The 19,506-nt window shown below is 39.8% G+C and overlaps 2 protein-coding genes across 2 annotated transcripts; one reads left to right on the top strand and one right to left on the bottom strand.

Annotated features, from left to right (window-relative positions):
• Positions 1-3,229: 3,229 nt before the first annotated feature.
• Positions 3,230-6,386, top strand: LOC132307551 (sulfite exporter TauE/SafE family protein 2-like). Its single transcript, XM_059805350.1, has 4 exons — positions 3,230-4,268; positions 4,806-4,940; positions 5,045-5,194; positions 5,503-6,386. The coding sequence occupies exons 1-4, from the start codon at positions 3,480-3,482 to the stop codon at positions 5,809-5,811; spliced, it is 1,383 nt and encodes a 460-aa protein (XP_059661333.1). The 5' UTR covers positions 3,230-3,479; the 3' UTR covers positions 5,812-6,386.
• On the bottom strand, positions 6,123-15,185 carry LOC132307562 (transcription factor ILR3-like). Its single transcript, XM_059805360.1, has 5 exons — positions 14,800-15,185; positions 11,515-11,577; positions 7,087-7,161; positions 6,833-6,995; positions 6,123-6,706 (listed from the first exon to the last, which is right to left on the bottom strand). Exons 1-5 carry the CDS (start codon positions 14,940-14,942, stop codon positions 6,440-6,442), a joined length of 711 nt encoding a protein of 236 aa, XP_059661343.1. The 5' UTR covers positions 14,943-15,185; the 3' UTR covers positions 6,123-6,439.
• Between the last annotated feature and the right edge of the window lie 4,321 nt (positions 15,186-19,506).

Here is a 19,506-nt window from a genome sequence, read left to right as displayed (position 1 = left end):
CCCAGCCCAACTCAACACACACCAAAAACTGCTAACCGACTTTACCGAGGCGAGATTGATTAGCTATCCTTAGTTCCAAATCTGGCAACTATTAGGGGCTTAGTAATCAACTTTACATGTCCTACCCGGCATGCGCTCCCTCTAGGTCGAATTAACCCCTGGATCGCGAAACCCGATCCCTTTCATAAAATCATTTTTTCCAACCATTCCCAAATAACTTTCTTTTTTTAAAAAAACATTTCAACCACAATTCTCCAACCATGCTCATGGCATGAATGAAATCAAGCATTATAGAGATCAATATTTTCATGCTTTTAATGTCATAGCAACCAAATTACGCATATAATCAACATCACATTTAGACATGCTTTTTCTATTCAATATACAACACCATTTCAACTTAAAATTTAACGTTTAGAGCAAGTAAAACATGGAATCAAGAAAAGAAACTCAAACAAGAGATAAAGTATGGTACTTTAAACATCCCTACCTCAAGAATGCAACCCAAAGCCCTTAACTCCCAAGCTCGGAAATCCCAAAATATATGCAAGACCCGTTGAGAAATATAGATCTCGAAAAGTAGAACAACATTTCCTTTTTGCTCCCCACATAAATCTTCCTTTAGCTAGCTTAAATCTTAGAGAGAAGCTTGAGATTTTAGGGAGAAAAAGTGAAATGGTGGAAGAAAGAGACGAAATGGGAAGGAGAAAGAGGAAGTGACGTGGTGGTCTTTGTTTAGCCATCCTTCATCCATATTGAATGGTTAGAAATGAGTCAAAAGTCCACCTCACACAATTACCATAAATGCCCTTCGAAACTCACTAAAACTACACCATGCCACATAATATCCATCTCCACCTACATGACACACACATATATATACATACGCATCTAACACATTAACTCATAAATAGATAAATGCATGGCAATGGGAAAATAATACCAGGATCACACGGCACGCAATAACGATGCATGGAGAAAAATAAATAAAAAATGAAAATAATGCTGAAAAATCTGAAAAAAATCCGGGACACTGCAGAGGAAGTTATTAACTTTTTAAGGGATAAGTGAAAGAAACACCCCTGAAGTATACCTTTCATAGCACTTTTACACCCTATTTAAAAAAGTATACAAAAAATACCCCTATTCTTTTCAATTTGTGCAAAAACACTAATCAATTAATATAATGCCCATCTTATCCTTTTACTCTTCCAAAAATGCCCCTACCAAACCTTACTCTTCACCCCAAAACCGCAACCACTAGGCAAAGTAACCTCTATTACTATTAGGGACTAATGATTCTAATATTGTCCTTATGTACATTTAGATTTCAAAATTAACCTGGTAATGGAATAAGCAATTTAAATTAGGGAAATGGGATCTTAAAGGCTGAGATTGCTATGAGATTTGGATAAAAATGTAGGTATAATGGATCGAATGGTAAGAGATTCATCTAGATATAAAACCGACAGCTTGGATTTTATGGAATTGCAGAAGTTATAATGTTATACTGAGTTTGGGTGTAGAAGCAACTGACCTTGCCGCTATTGATGAGTTGTTGGAGCTTTGCAACTGCTCTGTTTCGCATTCCTGTTTAAAGATAGTTCATGACATTGAAGCCTTCTATTCGCGCCGTTGAGGGCATTGAGGAACCAATCCTCTGATTGAGGAGGTCGACTCGAGTTTCAACAGGAACAGAAAGAGACAGAGGTGAAACAACTTTTGGGCGGCAGCGATCGGGATTGGCCACTAAAAAAGGGTTTTAGAAAGGCTGAAGGTTGGGAATTTACTGTTGGGTCTCTGATGGAGGAACAACTGGTGGTGGTGCGTCAGAGATGATGGAGCAATGAAACGACGACTGATCAGCAGGAATGATTGTCGACCGCATGGCGGAGTGTTGAAGCGTGTTGACACGCGATCTGGATGAAGAGGACAAGGGGCATGGGTTAAGGAGGCCGGAGTGTAACCGGCGCATGATATTGAACAGAGGTTTAAAACCGGTGAAACGGCGTGGCAGAAGGCAGTAGTGGCGACAAAGAGCAGCGAAGTGCTCTGTATAGCGCGTGTTCACCGTTATTTTTCGTCGCTTGGGAACAAAGCTCTAAACCGAAAGTGCTCTGTACGTGGATGACCATGAAGCTTTGCCGGTGGTCTTGATGCGTCGGTGATGAGCTGGGTCTCGAAGCTCTAAACTTGAGCGACAACAGAGCTCTGAACCATGGTGTAGACGGCGATCTTATTGATGCCGAGGTTGCGGAGGGAGAGGTGGAGGTTGCGGACGGCTGGGAAGAGGCTGCCGGAGAGGTCTGTGTTCACAAGGTGATGGCTTTTGGAGCTTGTGGCCGGGGGAGAAGGAGAAAAAGGAAGGAAGATGGTTTTTTTAGCTACCCTTTTTAGTAATTTCACAAAATATTAATTTTTTTATATATATTATTAAATGTGTTTATAAGGGCATTTTAGTCCAATTTTTATAAATATGACCAATTTGCTCAAATGTCATAATTTAGGGATATTTTTTGGATGGAAGGAATGCAATATGCACTATAAGCATATTACATAGGTATTTTTTTTACACTCGACCCACTTCTTAACATGAAATACGAAAGTAAAAAATATGTGGAAATGCAATGCGGAATGGAAAGTGAAAACATAAATAATTATATTAAAACTTAAACCTCCCTCCTCTATCTTAATTATCAACACCCTTCTTCTTAATCTTAGCCCCCCCTACGTGTATATATATATATAAGGATAAAACCTGTCGTTAGAAGGTTCTATCCATACTTTCGATTCTCAAAACAATTTTTTTTTTTTTTTTTTTTTAAATATTTTCAAAATTAGAATACATAATCTTTTTATCTCTGAAGGTAAGTGCTTTCATTCGCTAGACGAGCACATTAAAATGATATATTTTATTGTTTTTTCCATTAATGATAAGTTTAGGTATCTCACAGAGCATAATACCCCTTGCCATTGCAATTTAAACTGTTCTGTAGTCCAGAGTAGGTTAGTCTCACGGGGGGCACCACCGCATACTCATGCATATGTATAATATTGTTACACAAACCTACCCACACATATATATTATTCAATCAAAATTCATCAAGTTCATTGTAATTTCACCTATATATATATATTACATTTACTTATAAAAAAACAAAAAAGTAGAACTCATCGTGATAAAATTCAAAATTATAAACTTTTACCTATCATTAAATTCGCGGGTTAATGCTGAATAGCCCATACAGGAAAAAAAATTACTGTAATACAATGAACTAAATATCGTAATGATATTGTTAGTTATGTGATAAAAGGTATAATTTATTGATGACATAAATACAATAAAGAGGATTTATTTTCACTTTTGACATATTTCTCCTCCAATATGCCATGTAGCATCTTCCTCCTACTTCCTTACATATAAGTTCAATATCCCCACTCGTCTAGAAATTTACACCACCACCAACACCACCAAGCAAATGAGGACTCACAGTTCTCTGACATGGATGATCCTTCCTTTCATCATCTTGATCACCTCCAATCACACCCATGCAAATCAATCACAACCCATCTCAGAAATCCCCACCATTGACCAATTCCCAAACACAACTCATCAATGGCGGACTCACCAAACAGAGTTCCACAAATCTCAATTCAAATTAACGCCCTCAATTTTGGTAGGAGGAGTTCTTTGCTTCATTGCGGCCTCTATATCAAGTGCGGGCGGAATTGGTGGCGGTGGATTGTTCATTCCCATCCTAACTGTTGTCGCCGGTTTCGACCTCAAAACAGCCTCGAGCATGTCGGCTTTTATGGTCACCGGAGGGTCGATCGCTAATGTCTTGTGCAACATGTTCGTGACACATAAGAAGATTGGTGCCAAGACATTGATTGACTATGATATAGCACTTCTATCAGAGCCATGCATGTTGTTGGGAGTGAGTGTTGGTGTGATTTGCAATCTGGTGTTCCCAGAGTGGCTCATCACTGTACTTTTTGCGGTTTTTCTAGTTTGGTCCACATTTAAGACATGTAAATCAGGGGTTTTGTATTGGAGATTGGAATCAGAAGAAGGGAGGAAAAAAGGGTTGGTGAGAGATTTTGAGATTTGTGATGGAAGTGAAGGGTTGAAGAGCACCAAAGAGCCTCTGTTGGGTGGGGAAGAGAAATGCAGATTGGGCATTCCATGGATGAAATTGGGGGTTTTGGTTATGGTCTGGTTTTCCTTCCTTGCTATTTATCTTCTTCGTGGAAATCGATATGGACAGGTAGGCTTTTTGTCTCATCTTTTGGCATATTCTATCTTTTATGTTTTTGTACTTGTTTAACATTCTTACTATTGAAACTACTTTGCAGATTGAGCTCATGATTTAACTTATCTTGATGGTTTGGGTATTCATTAATTGTATGATGATGTGTGTAAACAAGTTTTATGTTGTTGGCATAAGCTAGCATTAGATTCTCTAACTATTGTATATTCAATTAGGAAATTATATGAAATAATCAATTCAAATTGATTCAATTGATATGGTATGTAATTCATTTTGAAAAGTACAAATAAACGGATAGACAACCACAATATTGTCCTAGTAGAACTCGAAATGCCAACCAACCTCCCTTTGAGAGGAGAGGTTTGTTGGTGCCTCCAAATTAAAGGAAAGATGGAAACAAAAATGTAAAATGTAAAAATCTTGCTTTTTTTCGTAGTTACTCTATCATAGACTGTTTTGATTAGAGGTCCATGTTTCTCGATTCATGTATATTCTAAAACACTTGGTGTATGTGATTTTTCAAAATATATGCAGAGTATGATACTAAGTGAGGCTTGTGGATTGGGATATTGGGTTCTCTCAGCAGTTCAAATTCCTCTTGCTATCATTTTCACTGCATGGATGCTCTACAGAATAGAGAGCCTCCAAGATCAACCTTCCGACCAGCAGGTGCTTAATGAATCATAATTGTGACGAGTTACCTAATGTTATGTATATTTTTGGACCTTCATTTTTCTTCTCCGTTGTAATTTAAACCCAGTTCTTTTTGATAGGAAAATGGAGATCAAACTATAGCTAGACCATCGAACAAGCTTATTTTCCCGGTAATGGCACTATTAGCAGGGATTCTGGGAGGATTGTTTGGAATTGGAGGTGGAATGCTCATAAGCCCACTTCTTCTTCAAGTTGGAATATCACCTGAAGTAAGTTCGATTATCTTCTGCAATCCATCTTTTTAGCTTATTAGAGATGTTATCGATGCCCGGAAGTTCTTCTCCCTGATAGTGCAGTTCCCACTATTGCATGCCTTGGCTGCTTGTTCAATCATTTGTATAGAACTAAATTTATCCCCTCTTTACCCAATAAACCATCTATTATTTGACCTAAGGGCACTAGCCCAGTTGGTATGATCTCTCAAAGGATCAAAGGGGAGGTTGAGTGTTTGAGCTTCGTTGATGTCTTTTCTTTTCTTTTTTTTTTGACTTTTAACATCACTTTTGTCGTGATGCAGGTGACAGCAGCAACTTGTTCATTCATGGTGTTCTTCTCATCTACCATGTCTGCAATTCAGTACTTATTGTTGGGGATGGAGCACACAGACATTGCCAGCATCTTTGCGCTGATCTGTTTCGTTGCCTCTCTGGTTGGATTGATGGTAGTGCAGACAGCCATAGGAAGACATGGGAGAGCTTCCCTCATTGTATTCTCAGTTGGTATAGTTATGGCGCTGAGTACTGTTCTGATAACCAGCTTTGGAGCTCTGGATGTTTGGAGGGACTACACAAGTGGGAAATACATGGGGTTCAAACAGCCTTGCTAAAAACAGTTTTGTTTAGGTCTTTTAGGATGAATAGGATCTTTAGTTCCAATGACTATGCTGTTAAAGGGTTTTAACTTTGAACTCATGAATCACTGAAAAGACTTTGGCATGTAGTTCTATAATACAGTTTACAGAGAGAAGAGGTATCAGTTCAAAGTTTTTGCATTTCCAATTATACCAATATTTTCATCCCATCTATAAGCAGCATTCGAGCAGAATTGATTCCAGTTCTGAATCAGGAACCGGAAAAAATAAAAAATAAAAAAATAAATAAAAAATAATAAAAATAAAAAAATAAAAATTACTACCCATTCTAGAGTACGAGCATGATTTATTTATTTTTTCCCCGGTTTTCTAAAATAGTTTCACAAGTCACAATTGAAAATTGAAAAAACTTCCTAACAGATAAACACAATAGATTTAATTGGAAAATTTCCGAGTACCAAACTAATCAATGGAAGTTGCCAATTTCCAACACCGTCCATTACCCACCTGATCCACTCTAAAAAATTTCCAAAAAGAATGTTAACAATATCAGTTGAAAAAGAAAAAGAAAAAAAAAAACAAAATAAAAAGAGTCAATTCCTCACGCTCGGGTAATGCAGACTGACCAAGAAAGCCTGCAAACTTAAGCAACTGGAGGGCGGAGAGCATGATCCTGTGAGGTATCAACTGAAGCAGGCGGCATGAACTGCCACATGGGAACTCCAGGGTAGCCAATGAATGGCATAAGCTTGCCGCCAACAACTTGGCCAGGAGCAGCAAATGGAGAAGGGATTGCGGCAGGGTGCGGCATGAAGCCCGGTTGAGTGCTCAGGGCTTTCACTTGCTGCTCGAGTTTCTCTTTCTCTGCCTTTATCTTCTGTTTCTCATCACGAAGTTCATTTTTCTCCTCCTGTAAAAGAAATGCTTCTCAAATTAATAAATTGTGCATGGACTAACTCTTATCACAGAGATCTCAGCAGCACTCTCAAACATTATTTTCCTTTTTAATTGAACAATATAAACCAGGCAAACACACCTTCAATTCGTTTATCTTCTCGTGCAAATCCTCACATGAATCCTTCAGCTTCTGGACTTCATCCCTTAACTGTGTCACCATTCGAACAGCATCACTCAGTATAACAGCCTTGTCCATTTTTGGCGGCCTTCCAGGCTCCAGGATTGAACTTAATTCTTGGAATCTTGAGACAAAGCAAAAGTCAACACAGCACAAACACACACATACAAGAGTGAACAGACGCACAGAGAGAGAGAGAGAGAGAGAGAGCATGCCTGTCATTCAGCTTATCCCTCCGCATTTTCTCCCTACATGCTTTGGAATCAGACGCACTGCATCCAGACCTCGCCCTGTCACAGAATTTTATATAATTTTGAGGCCAATATAAATACAGAGAGTGACGAAGGGAGTTTGTAAGTTGTAACTAATATAGATTCAAAATTAGGAATCAAAATTAGTATAACAAATACAACTAAAATAAATAAATATAACAGAAATTTATATAATTTTGAGGCCAAGATAAATACAGAGAGGGACGAAGGGAGATTCTAAGTTGTAACTAATATAGATTCAAAATTAGGAATCAAAATTAGTATAATAAATACGACTATGGATAGGGACTAAAATAAAGAAATAAATCCTCTATCAGAAACCCAGATGCATATATAGGTAGTAAGTAGCTAGGTGTTACGGGGTTAGGACCTTGACAAGCCCCCAGACAGCCATGGGATGCTGTCAGCGCGCACTGGGGTGCCCAGTGGCATTTTCATAAATATGGCAAAAAAGTGAAGCTTGGAGTTTTGGCTCGGGATCTTTATGGGAGGTACCTTGAGACCATAGAAGATGGTTGGTGCAGACGGCACTCGATTTGGATTTCGTGCACTTAGAGACATTTATATGTGGGTGCAGATCAGTGGGCTTGGCACGGGCTAAGTTCACAAAGTTGGCTCAGATGTTGCTTAAAGCATAGACCACACAAGTCATGGACTTGTGGCATAGTCAAGTCAGGGACATGGGCACAAGGCAGTGGGCGTAGGCAAGGCTTAGCGTGCAAGGTTTGCTCAGGGGACTCAGACATGGCTAATGGTTACAGAAGATCGCTAAGTGGGCTCAGGTGATTGGGGAAAGTTATATTTCCCACTAAATGGGCTCAGTTAGTTGGGGGAAGTTACTTCCCAACTTCCCACTCATATGCATATATTATGGGGAGTGGGGGTGTGCTGAGGAACTTCCCATGCATGTGGCACAGATCTGAGGGGACAACACACAGGTGGTTAGAGTCGATTTTCTTCCACTATGCTGATATATAGAAGGTGGCAGATAATGTGTAACTTCCTGTGGACAAGTGACATGAGCAGAGCGTGCCAACAAGCTAGTAGTTGCGTTTGTCAACTACATGTGTAGTGTTGGCACACTTAGTGGGTGCCAACATGACCCTAGGTAAATGGGTGTGTTATCCACCACTTTAGTGGGTAGTTGTGGGTGAATGGGGGTGTCATCCACCACTTTAGTAGGCAGTTGTGGGCGGTTTTAAGAGTTTGCATAATATTGCTAATGTGGATTCTGTAGAAAGGGCAGATTGAGAGTGAGACACAGAGTTGTGTTGTGAGAGACTCATGTATGCTTCTGCAGGTTGAAGCCTTTCCTTGTACTGTTTTGTAAATAATAGTAAAAAGTTGGAAGCCTTGTGCTTCTGTAAAATTTGTGGGTGTTATTGTCTTTACATTCTTGCAACTATACTTGTGTGTGAGAGTGTTTTACTTGCTGTGTGTTTTAGGCACCAAGTATGAGTTGGCTAAGCTAAATTAGAAATTTAGAGAAAAGTTGTTCATATTTCTGGCTTAGTGCCATCACAGGGCACTAAATTCGTGTTCAGAATTTACCTCTGTGACAATTGGTATCAGAGCCCAGAGTTGGGTTCATCATGGCCTGTGGTAATGCTACAAAAGCTCTCAAAGATCGTGTGACTTGTTTGGAGGCCTTGGTGGGTGCTCCACAATCTGACGATGCTGCTGCCTTGACGGAGCAGATGGAATTGTTTGCAGTTGAGTTGTAGACAATACGATCAATGCTTGAAGAGTTTGTGGAGGAGACAAACTCAAAGATACAGATTATGACGGATGATGTGATGTCCATGACAGACCTCTTCAAAGATCATGGGAAGGATTTGGAGGGCGAGGTGGCTCTATGGAAGAGGGCCATGCATAATCAGACTGTTGTGCGAGATATCTTCCAAAATCAAAATTCCAGAACCAAAGTCATTCAGGGGCAAGAGGATTGCCAAAGATCTGGAGAATTTCTTATGGGATATGGAGCAATATTTTCGAGCAGCCCACATTCCAGATAATGACAAGGTAACTATTATCAGTAAGTATTTATCTGGTGATGCTAAATTGTGGTGGCGAACTCGGGTGGAGGACGAGTTACGCCCAAAAATTACTGTATTTGCAGAGCTGAGGAAAGAACTAAAGGAGCAGTTTCTTCCTGGCTGGGTGGCTCGGGAGTCATTGAGGAAACTCAAGCATACGGGTACAGTGCGTGAATATGTGAAAGAATTCACATCTTTGATGCTGGATATCAAAGATATGTCCGAGGGGGACAAATTATTTAATTTCATGGCAGGCTTGTAATCATGGGCACAAATCGAGTTAAGGAGGAGCGGTGTGATCGACCTCTCTTCTGCTATAGTTGCAGCAGACAGCCTGGTGGACTTGCAGATTGAAAAGTCTGACTCTACTATCGCCAGCAAACTGAAGAAGAAGGGCAAGTTCGGTGACAAGCCCAAGAGGTATGGTGTTGCTAAGGAAGAGAAAGACAAAGGTAAGTCAGAGGCGACGTTCATCCAACAGAGGCCAAAGCTGGACAGTGGTTGCTTCATTTGCAAGGGTCCACACAGGGCGAGGGACTGTCCTAAGAAGGAGAAGGTGAATGCTATGGTTGCTGAAGAAGCCAATGGAGGAGATTCAAACTCGAATAAGGTCAATGTTCGGGTCAATCCTCTTATCATACAGTCATGATAGATGCAGGTGGGCGCGTGGCTTCGGAGAATGCTATGTAGAGATGCTCACGGAGTTATTGCCAAGGTTGGTAATGGTGAATTCCCTCTTTATTTGTTTTTCTGATTTGGGTTACTGGTTGTGAGGACAGAATCCAAAGATGTTCAGAATTCATGTAATGAATCGAAGCGGAGGTTGGGGTTTATGTCATTATTAAAGTGCAGCGGTGGAGTTGTTGTAGTGTTAATATTCAGCATTCGAGTTGGTCGGGGCCAACATGCTAAGTTGCAAGCAGAGACTTGTGACACTTTGTGATTGCTTCAACGAGGACATTGAAATTCTTAAGTAAGGGAGGTTTGTTACGGGGTTGGGACCTTGACAAGCCCCCTGACAGCCATGGGATGCTGTCAGCGTGCACTGGGGGTGCCAGTGGCATTTTCGTAAATATGGCGAAAAAATGAAGCTTGGAGTTTTGGCTCGGGATCTTTATGGGAGGTACCTTGAGTCCATAGAAGATGGTTGGCGTAGACGGCACTCAATTTGGATGTCGTGCACTTTGAGACATTTATATGTGGGTGCAGATTAGTAGGCTTGGCACGAGCTAAGTTCACAAGGTTGGCTCAGATGTTGCTTAAAGCATGGACCACACAAGTCATGAACTTGTGGCATAGTCAAGTCAGGGACATGGATACAAGGCAGTGGGCGTAGGCAAGGCTCAGCGTGCAAGGTTGGCTCAGGGGACTCAGACATGGCTTATGGTTACAGAAGATGGCCAAGTGGGCTCAGGTGGTAGAGGGAAGTTACACTTCCCACTAAGTGGGCTTAGTTGGTTGGGGGGAAGTTACTAACACTTCCCACTAAGTGGGCTCAGTTGGTTGGGGGAAGTTACATTTCCCACTAAGTGGGCTCAGTTGGTTGGGGGAAGTTACTTCCCAACTTCCCACTCATATGCATATATTATGGGGAGTGGGGGTGTGCTGAGGAACTTCTCATGCATGTGGCACAGATCTGAGGGGACAACACACAGGTGGTTAGAGTCGGTTTTCTTCCATTATGCTGATATATAGAAGGTGGCAGATAACGTGTAACTTCCTGTGGACAAGTGGCATGAGCAGAGCGTGCCAACAAGCTAGTAGTTGGGCTTGTCAACTACATATGTAGTGCAAAAACACTTTGTGGGTGCCAACATGACCCTAGGTGGATGTGGGTGTCATCCACCACTTTAGTGGGTAGTTGTGGGTGGATGGGGGTGTCATCCACCACTTTAGTGAGCAGTTGTGGGCGGTTTTGAGAGTTTGCCTATATATTGCTAATGTGGGTTCTATAGAAAGGGCAGATTGAGAGTGAGACACAGAGTTGTGTTGTGAGAGACTCTTGTATGCTTCTGCAGGTTGAGGCCTTTCCTTGTACTGTTTTGTAAAAGGTTGGAAGCCTTGTGCTTCTGTAAAATTCGTGGGTGTTATTGTCTTTACATTCTTATAACTATACTTGTGTGTGAGAGTGTTTTACTTGCTGTGTGTTTTAGGCAGCAAGTGTGAGTAGGCTGAGCTAAGTTAGAAATTCAGAGAAAAGTTCTTCATATTTCTGGCTTAGTGCCATCACAGGGCACTAGATTCGTGTTCAGAATTTACCCCTGTGACACTAGGCTACAAGTAGTACTTTCGAGAACTCTTGCGGAATAAATGCAAGGTAAAAGGAGATACATACCTCTTTCGGGAGCCAGATTCCTTTAAACCATCAGATTTCCCCAATGAGTAGTCAAATTCTACACTGGGAACATGACAATGAAAAGCATGAGATACTTATAAAATAAGAAAAAACATGATATGCTTATAAAATAAGTAGAACTTGATCTTGCTCAAGAATGACATAGGACAGACTTCATCAAATTACAGTAACAGAAGGGAGCAAAGGCGAAAAGTAGAAGAAACAAAATTGCAAATAAGATACAGTGCATCACTTAAAATCAATATCCCTATACTCATGTAGTGAAAATCCACAAATTTAAGATATACAATTATCTAACACCAGTTGAACATAAGAAGATCAAAATCACCTCCACAAACTTGAGAAAATAAGTGGACATAAGTGAACCTCCAGAAGAGATTTATTATCAAATCACTTTCTTAACAAGGACTGGGCCAAAATCTTTAATTCAGCAAACAAAGTTTGTCAAAATTACAAAATATTTGGGTTCTATATCATTTGGAATAACCCTAACATGGAAATATATTGAATCATTTGAATCACAACATTCAAAGAAAAAAACATAATTATCACAATTTGGAACTGATGCTAATATTAGCTAACATGACCGACATCCCCATGTTGTCTAAAACATCACTAATCTACCCAATCATTACATTTTCAATACCCAAAATGTGAAACTTTTACAATAGTAAATGTTCTCTTAACTAAGGCATTGTTTCTTTAACCCCCATATATATGTACCATGTCAATATTCTCTTAACTAAGTTATTGTTTCTTAGACCTGTAAATATGTACTATGTCATGAATTAAATAGTTATACTGTATGTTAGCAGTTAGATATTTTGGAATCCTTTTGTCCCAAATGTACAAAATAACACTACTTAGATCTTTAATATATCTTTTGTTTTGACACAAGCATGGCAGGGACAAATTATGCAGGTGGCAAGGCTATGGACAGATTTTAAATACTGGATAAATTTTAGGTGAGTTTCACTCATAATTGGCTTGGTTAAGGGCTTGTTCAGTAATGGCTCATTAGATAGAAAAGTCGAGCTTGATCATAAGTAGAAGCTAGTCCATGACCATCACTCGAACTTGACATGATAACCTAATGAGCATCCTAAACTATATAAGATTTCAAATGTGATCTTGGACAGCTCAACTCACTTAGTTAACAGCCCTGTAATATTTTAAAATTCAAGAGCCAAAATTGGGGTAAACGCAACAACAATTGTCCATGACTGATCTAGCAGAATTCACTGTGATCTAAACATTCACATCAGCATCATGGGATCAACTTCAGTATAGTTGCTCAGGACTATAATCTCAATTTATTGCTACCATCTGAATAGAAAGCACAAGTACCAAGCATTGCATTAGCAAAATAACACTTGGCACCTTACCAAAAAATAAATAATAACACTTGGCAAAAGTGTACTTCACTAACAAAATCAAATAGTAATTTTTCTTATAACCAGAACACTGAATAGAAAATGGTAGATTAGCTCCCAATGAGTCAAAAAATAAATGACCTTGAATCAAATGTTCTGTGATTTCCTTGTGCATAGGTGAATCTTTTTTCCTCTTTCAGTGTCTGGGTTTAGGACACGAAGAAATGATTCCCAACCAATCTCACCTTTAAATCCATGAAAGTAAAACATGCTTCAACTTATCAAAAAAAAATGTACAAAACATGCATCAGAGGAATCAAAATGACTGCAGGCAATTTCACTATTAGTCAAAAAAGGATCAGTCACTTAATAGCATAATACCGTACAAAAACTCCTCACGGAAAAGAAATATATATTGTCTTATATACCTATGACATTTTTTTGGGGAACTAGATGTCATCACAAATCAAATATATTTGTGCTCTTTTTTCTTTCTTTTTTTTTTTTTTTTGTAGGTTAAGCCCATACACTCAAAACTAATCACAGAACCTTAAAGCCTCCATTCTCTCCTGAAAATACCCTCATTTGACAAAAAAGCCTAGAAGACCAAAATTTCTGAAAGATGACTTCTAGAAGCATAGAACAGAAAGGCTCATCAAGGTAACCTCGAGCTACAACTAACAAGGCCAAATCTAAACCCTAAGACAGCAAGCATAAGAACCAACCCAAACATCCTTAAAACCACCAGGTCTTAAACCATCTCAATCTAAATCAAATGAGAATCGGTCCAAGACCAATGAGGCAAAGTTTAACAAATTTTAGTTCATTGACAGCCTGTTTGGCTAAGTAGGAGAGTAATGATACAAAGGATGGCACCAGTTAGAAGAGAAGAGAAAAGAAAGGGAATGATAAAAAATAACTCATCTTGTTTTGATGTAAGGGAAGAGAAAGGAAAGGATAGTGGCAACTATTCCTATTGTTTTGGAAAGGGCATAGGAGGGAAGATAAAGACCAAAAATGTTTTTATTATTCGAGTAGGATGGCCAAAACATGAACTTTTTTAACAAAAAATTCAACTCAACCAGACTCAACAAAGTCATTTCAAACAATTTGGGGTTGGGTACATGAATCATATGTATCGATTCTGCAATCTAAGGCTATAGACTCCGTGATCAACTATTCCTTACCCTTTACCTCCATTTCCTGCACTTCTGGAAGAGAAAAGAGGAGGTTTGAGAGTTCACGAATGCCCTCGTTGTTTCCTCATTTTCCTTCCACTTCCATCCCCTCATCCGAACGGGATGTTAGAGACCTACAGTCACATCCACAATCTAAAATAATATCTCCACATAAGATGGATTTAGACTGTTTCGACTCACAATTCTATGCAAGTCAATAAAGATAGTTTTCAATCATTTGGTTCAGAATCAATAGTTTTAAGTTGTTGCAATCTGGATCTTATTGACTGGTGTTATTTCCAATAGGCATTGGTTTTCCCAACCCACAACCTCTAATTTGCATCATTGCTCGCATATGCACACAAAGAAGCACAAAAACAACTACCACGAGAACTTATAGCCTCACATTCTTATACTAACAGGAAAAATTAAAGTTTCACACCTTATGTATTCGAAGGTTTGGAAAATGTGAAAGGAAAAACTCAACAAATACTAATGCACGGGAAAGAAAAGCACAAAACTTCCATAGATGCGTTCAATCATGATATATGTGTATATATATATTCAATTATAAAAAATTAAAAAAAAAAAAAATCGTCGTATGGTGTCAAAGAAACCTCATTCAAGGTCAATGATTATAAAATAAAATAAATTGACAAAAAAAATAGACTTTGAAATATATATATATAAATATTTGGGAGAGATTGAGGGACCTGAAATCGGTTGAACCGGCGAGAGCATTTGAGGGCCATTGAAAACCGGGTTCAAGGGCAGGGAGGTTACCGCCGGGGACAGGAATGTCTTCGATGACGTCGTAATCTATAAGCCAATTCGAATTCTCTTCCGGAGACACCATCTTCTCCTGTTTGATTGCCGGAATCCAAGGGTTCCCGGCGAGAATTCGACGGAAATATCAGAAGTACCTGTGATTGGGCCGTCGGAAACGAAAGGGTAAAATCAAACCAAAACAAAAAAGGAGGAAAATTAGTTCTGGGTTTGTTTGGGAACTGGGAAAATGATAAATGTTACTGGGAAGATGAGGATTAAGGAATTCTTGGAAGGTAGGTTGATCATTTTAGGTCCCACAATTAACGCTGCAAGAAAGTAAAATGGGGCTTTAATTAAACCCACATTTTGAGGTTTGGTTGTTTGGGCTTCTTTCTAAATGGACACCCCATCTGCAAATATAGTGGGCCGATTACTAGAGCATAGTTTTGGGACTTCTTTGAGTAAGAAATTATTCAAATTAATCTTGGAATAAATAGAAAACAAGCTGAGCTTCATATGTGAATTTTTTCTATTTTTTAAAGCAAAACTTGATTAGCCAAAGTTGAAAATTCTAATAATTAGTTAATAAGGTCCTTTACAAAGTGATGTCTAAGATATTAATCCTTGCTAGAAGAATATGGAGTTGGCTAGTCATGGTACCATTAAACAAAGGAAAAATTTATAATTAACGATATTTACCATTAAACAAAGGAAAATTTTATAATTAACAATATTACGACATGAAAGAAATATGAAATGGTAACCCACACCACTCTCATCTCACATAATCGAGATTCAATTTTTCAAAATTTTGGATTCTTTGGATTATTATTATTATTATTATTATTATTATTATTTTTCAAAAGAGAGAGAGAGATCTTAGTAGTATCAAGATGTCACTGTATCGAAATATCTTATCTGTTTCTTTTAAAAATGGATAACTCTAAAATATATATATATATATTTTATGTTCAATTCTTTTTCTTTTTTCTCTTTTCTTTTTTTTTTTTTTTTTCACTCGCACCTACTCAGCTTCTTGTATGAAAGCGATTTGTATATCTACCCAATGATATTATTGTTCAGTACCATTAAGGAAGAAGATCGGATAAGATATGCACTTCCTCGGAAACGAAAAAAAAAAAAAAAGGATGACAACCTTGGCAATTATAGTAACATTGCTCTTAAGCAAAAGTAAGATAAAAGTAAAGCTGTTAAAGTATTTTAATTATAAGTGTTATAACTAGTAAATTCTTTTTATTGCCTAATCATAGTGAAAGAGTTATTAAAAGATTCATTTGACCTTTAACAGATTTAAAAAAAAAAAAAAAAAAAAAAAAAAAAAAAAGGGTGAATGACTCATAAATCACGAGTCAAACTTTAGTGATGTTTTTAATTTTGGGAGGCTTTAGAAATATCTGTTCAATTCTGACGGCTTTGAAATTAAAAGAATCTTTAAACAGGATTGAATCTTTAAACAAGACTTATACGATAAAGAATAAGATCGATATCATCTAATTCGTAATGTAACAAGAGAACATGAAGTTTAATTTGTTCACCAACATCTACAGCCATAATTTGTTCAGTTCATCTAATTTTTTTTATATATAAAATTAATTCATTTACCAAAAAAAAAAAAACATTAAAGCTGAAATTTGGTATCTGAAATTTGTATCGAAACTTTTAAGCAAAATTACAGCTGAACCAAATAACCAGGAATTATTTAGCATCAAAGTGAATCAAAATTCAAGGGTATAAAAGAAAAAAAAAAGGCACACAAGCATATATATATATATATATATGAAAATTTTGATGAACTACAATTATTGATTCAAGAATATATATATATTGAAGATACAAGAAATTCCTTCCCCCTTTCTCTCTCTAGAATTCCTGTATATCAACCAAAAAATCTCTCATTTTCTTTCCATTACTCCTCCTATTTATAGAGATTTACAAATGTTGATGGCTTGCTGGATCTAGGCCCGTTCCTCTATGAGTCCCGGTCCTCTTTGATGGGCTTATGCGCATTCGGCCCATATGGCAGTGTCTTTTTATGGGCCTGACCCATCTGTACGGACTGAATGTCGCGTTTGCAAGTCATATCCGGCCCATGTCATCTCGGGCCTCCTCAACTGCCCCCATAATTACCTCTTGTTTAATAAGGGGGTAATTATTGAAGGCGTCTCATCATGACGTTGACGGCTCGAGAAACCCACATGGGGGAACGGACGGTCAGATCCAGAATCAATGTTCCGGGGCTCGATGAATTTCTCGCCTTCCTGACGCTTCGGCCCTCGGGTCCCCCTCGCCTTTATAAGGCTCTAGAATACCACTTCATGCCTTTTTACCGTCTCCATCATCAGTCAAATCTCTCTCTTTTTAGAACAGTGCTAAGCTTTTTCTGGTGAAATCCTTCAAGAGTCGTTCTTCCAGCGGTCTTGCAGTGTTCTTTGTTGTTTTCTACCTCAGAGGTTAGTTTTGTTCCTTTTTACTTTCGACAGGCTTCTTTTTACCCCTTTTAGATCCTTCAAACACTTCCACCATGGTTGTAGATCTAGATGTTCTTCGTATGAGACTTAGACTTCCTGACAACATCCAAGTTAGGGTTTGCCCTAAGGATGTTAATATTATGACCGGTGCCGGCCTCCTTCCCGGCGAAGTTTTATTTTCAAACCTACAACTGAATGTCGTTAGGTTCCCTCTGCACCCCTTCTTTAATTATGTCTTCAATAGACTGGGGATATCCCCCCTGCAGGTAAACCCCAATTTCTTTAGAATCATATCCGTTATGCTACTGTTGATTCGTGACAGAAGTCTGGACCTTGACCTCATAGATCTTCTTCTATGTTATAAGGTCAGTAAGATCCGAATTAATGAGCCCTTCTACCACCTCTACCCGATCGAGAAGATGTCCATATGTACGGACACAATCAAATCTGAAAAGGGTTGGAGGGATAACATCGTGGGCATTAGTGGGACTTGGTCCTCGCCGGCTGCAGAGGATTACCCAATCCCGAGCGCCTTTGGCGTCTGTTCTGTTTCCTCATATAAGAAATTCAAATCTCACAAAAACGATTGCCCCTGCGAAACATGCGTTCCTCGCTTTTGTACTTTCTTATGCCGCTCCTTAGGAATACCTTGTGATGACTTGAGCTACAGTGTTTGCAGGGATAGGAGTAATTACTTGAAGAAATACGTTCTGAACGATATTCCTTCCTGCTCAGACCTCCTCACTTCAGACAACCTCCTAGCGCTCTCATCCCTCGGCTATAACATGAGCAGGCTTCAGATCCCCTCTTTTGGCAGGAAGAAAAATACTCCCGCAGCCACTTCTGCTGCTGGGGCAACCTCCTCTCCTGCATCAGCCTCTTTCTCAGCCACCATCTCTGACACCATCCCGAGCACGGTGGCTATTGACTCTGTTGTCAGCACCCCTGCTACCAACCCGAGCGCGCCTCCGCAAATCACTACAGCCCCTGCTGCCGCTGGGGGCGCTCGGGATAAAGAACGAGGCAAAAGGCCTCATCCTGACAGTGGAGTCGACCCTGAGGAGGAACCTCTCATAAGAAGGACCCGGGTCTCTGGGCCGGGTGCTCTCTTGCATCGCCCGGTCAGAGCTCCTGCCCCCTCCGGGCCTGCTGCAGCTGGTGCCTCTGCTTCTGCTTCTGCTTCAGGCTCCCCTTCTCTTCCCACTTTACCACCATGGGCTCCTCGGTACACCCGAACGGATGGGACGTTCGTGAAGCCGAACGAGACCATGCTAAAGAATGGCCAGACCGCCATGGCGTATTATAGGAGCATGTAGACTCCGAAAGACCTTGAGGCGGCGAAAGGCCTATCCCAGAAGGATGTGTTCAGCCGCTTTCCCCAATCTGCCATGGAGGTGACTTTTATTTTCAACTCATGAATTCTCTCATATTATTTGGTCTTGCCTTCGCCCGACTAGACTATCGGTTTAACCATTATTAATGTACATCTATGCAGACTCTGTTCGGAATGATGGCTATGCAGAAGCAGGTAGAGATGGGGAACGCCAGGGCTCGTAAGTTTTCTGATAGCCTGGAGGTGGCCAATAAAGAAAACGACCTTCTCGCCAGCAAGAATACCGAGGTATTGGCTCGGCTTGAAAAAACTGAACAAGAAAGAGATGTCTTGAAGAAGGAGAACGACTCTCTTCAGGATGAGAAGGATGCCCTCCAGCTTGAAAAGAGCGTCTGGCAGACTGAGCGTGATTCAATCAGAGACGAAAAGGCAGAGCTCCAGCGCCTTCTGGCTGATGAACAGTCTGCTCGGATGGCTTTTGAGAAGAGAGCTCTGGACGAGTGTACTGCTCTGATTGATACAATCAGCAGAGTGAACAGTGGGATGCTGGCTCTTCATGCTCGGTTCTCAAGGGTCGACGCTCTTAGATATGCTCAAGGATTCCGAGAAGGTTTCTCTGACCGAGTTCCGGATGAGGGACAGACCAGCTCCACTCCAGATAAGGTCGATAAGGATTTAGGGATTGACTCTCTGGGGGTCTATGTTGACCCAGAACCCACCGAAGCGGAGCACATATTTGATGAGTGCCAGGACATTGCTTCCTCAAGGATCACTACAGCTCCTCCTACCGCTCTGCCTCTAACCGCTCCTCAATCGTCAACTGTGGTACC

Source organism: Cornus florida, unplaced genomic scaffold (assembly GCF_030987335.1).
Source record: "Cornus florida cultivar Cherokee Brave unplaced genomic scaffold, ASM3098733v1 CherokeeBrave_3.0.0_Hap2_Chr01, whole genome shotgun sequence".
NCBI classification, from domain to species: Eukaryota; Viridiplantae; Streptophyta; class Magnoliopsida; order Cornales; family Cornaceae; genus Cornus; species Cornus florida.
This window is presented reverse-complemented; position numbering and strand designations above follow the sequence as displayed.

What these genes read in the sequence shown, in the direction of transcription:
- LOC132307551 (XM_059805350.1), top strand. Translation starts at nt 3,480, where the DNA reads ATGAGGACTCACAGTTCTCTGACATGGATGATCCTTCCTTTCATCATC. An exon ending in ATCAACCTTCCGACCAGCAG is followed by an intron (nt 4,941 to 5,044) that starts GTGCTTAATGAA and finishes TCTTTTTGATAG; the next exon opens with GAAAATGGAGATCAAACTAT. An exon ending in AAGTTGGAATATCACCTGAA is followed by an intron (nt 5,195 to 5,502) that starts GTAAGTTCGATT and finishes GTCGTGATGCAG; the next exon opens with GTGACAGCAGCAACTTGTTC.
- LOC132307562 (XM_059805360.1), bottom strand. Translation starts at nt 14,942, where the DNA reads ATGGTGTCTCCGGAAGAGAATTCGAATTGGCTTATAGATTACGACGTC. An exon ending in GCCGGTTCAACCGATTTCAG is followed by an intron (nt 11,578 to 14,799) that starts GTCCCTCAATCT and finishes TCATGTTCCCAG; the next exon opens with TGTAGAATTTGACTACTCAT. An exon ending in GAATCTGGCTCCCGAAAGAG is followed by an intron (nt 7,162 to 11,514) that starts GTATGTATCTCC and finishes ATTCTGTGACAG; the next exon opens with GGCGAGGTCTGGATGCAGTG.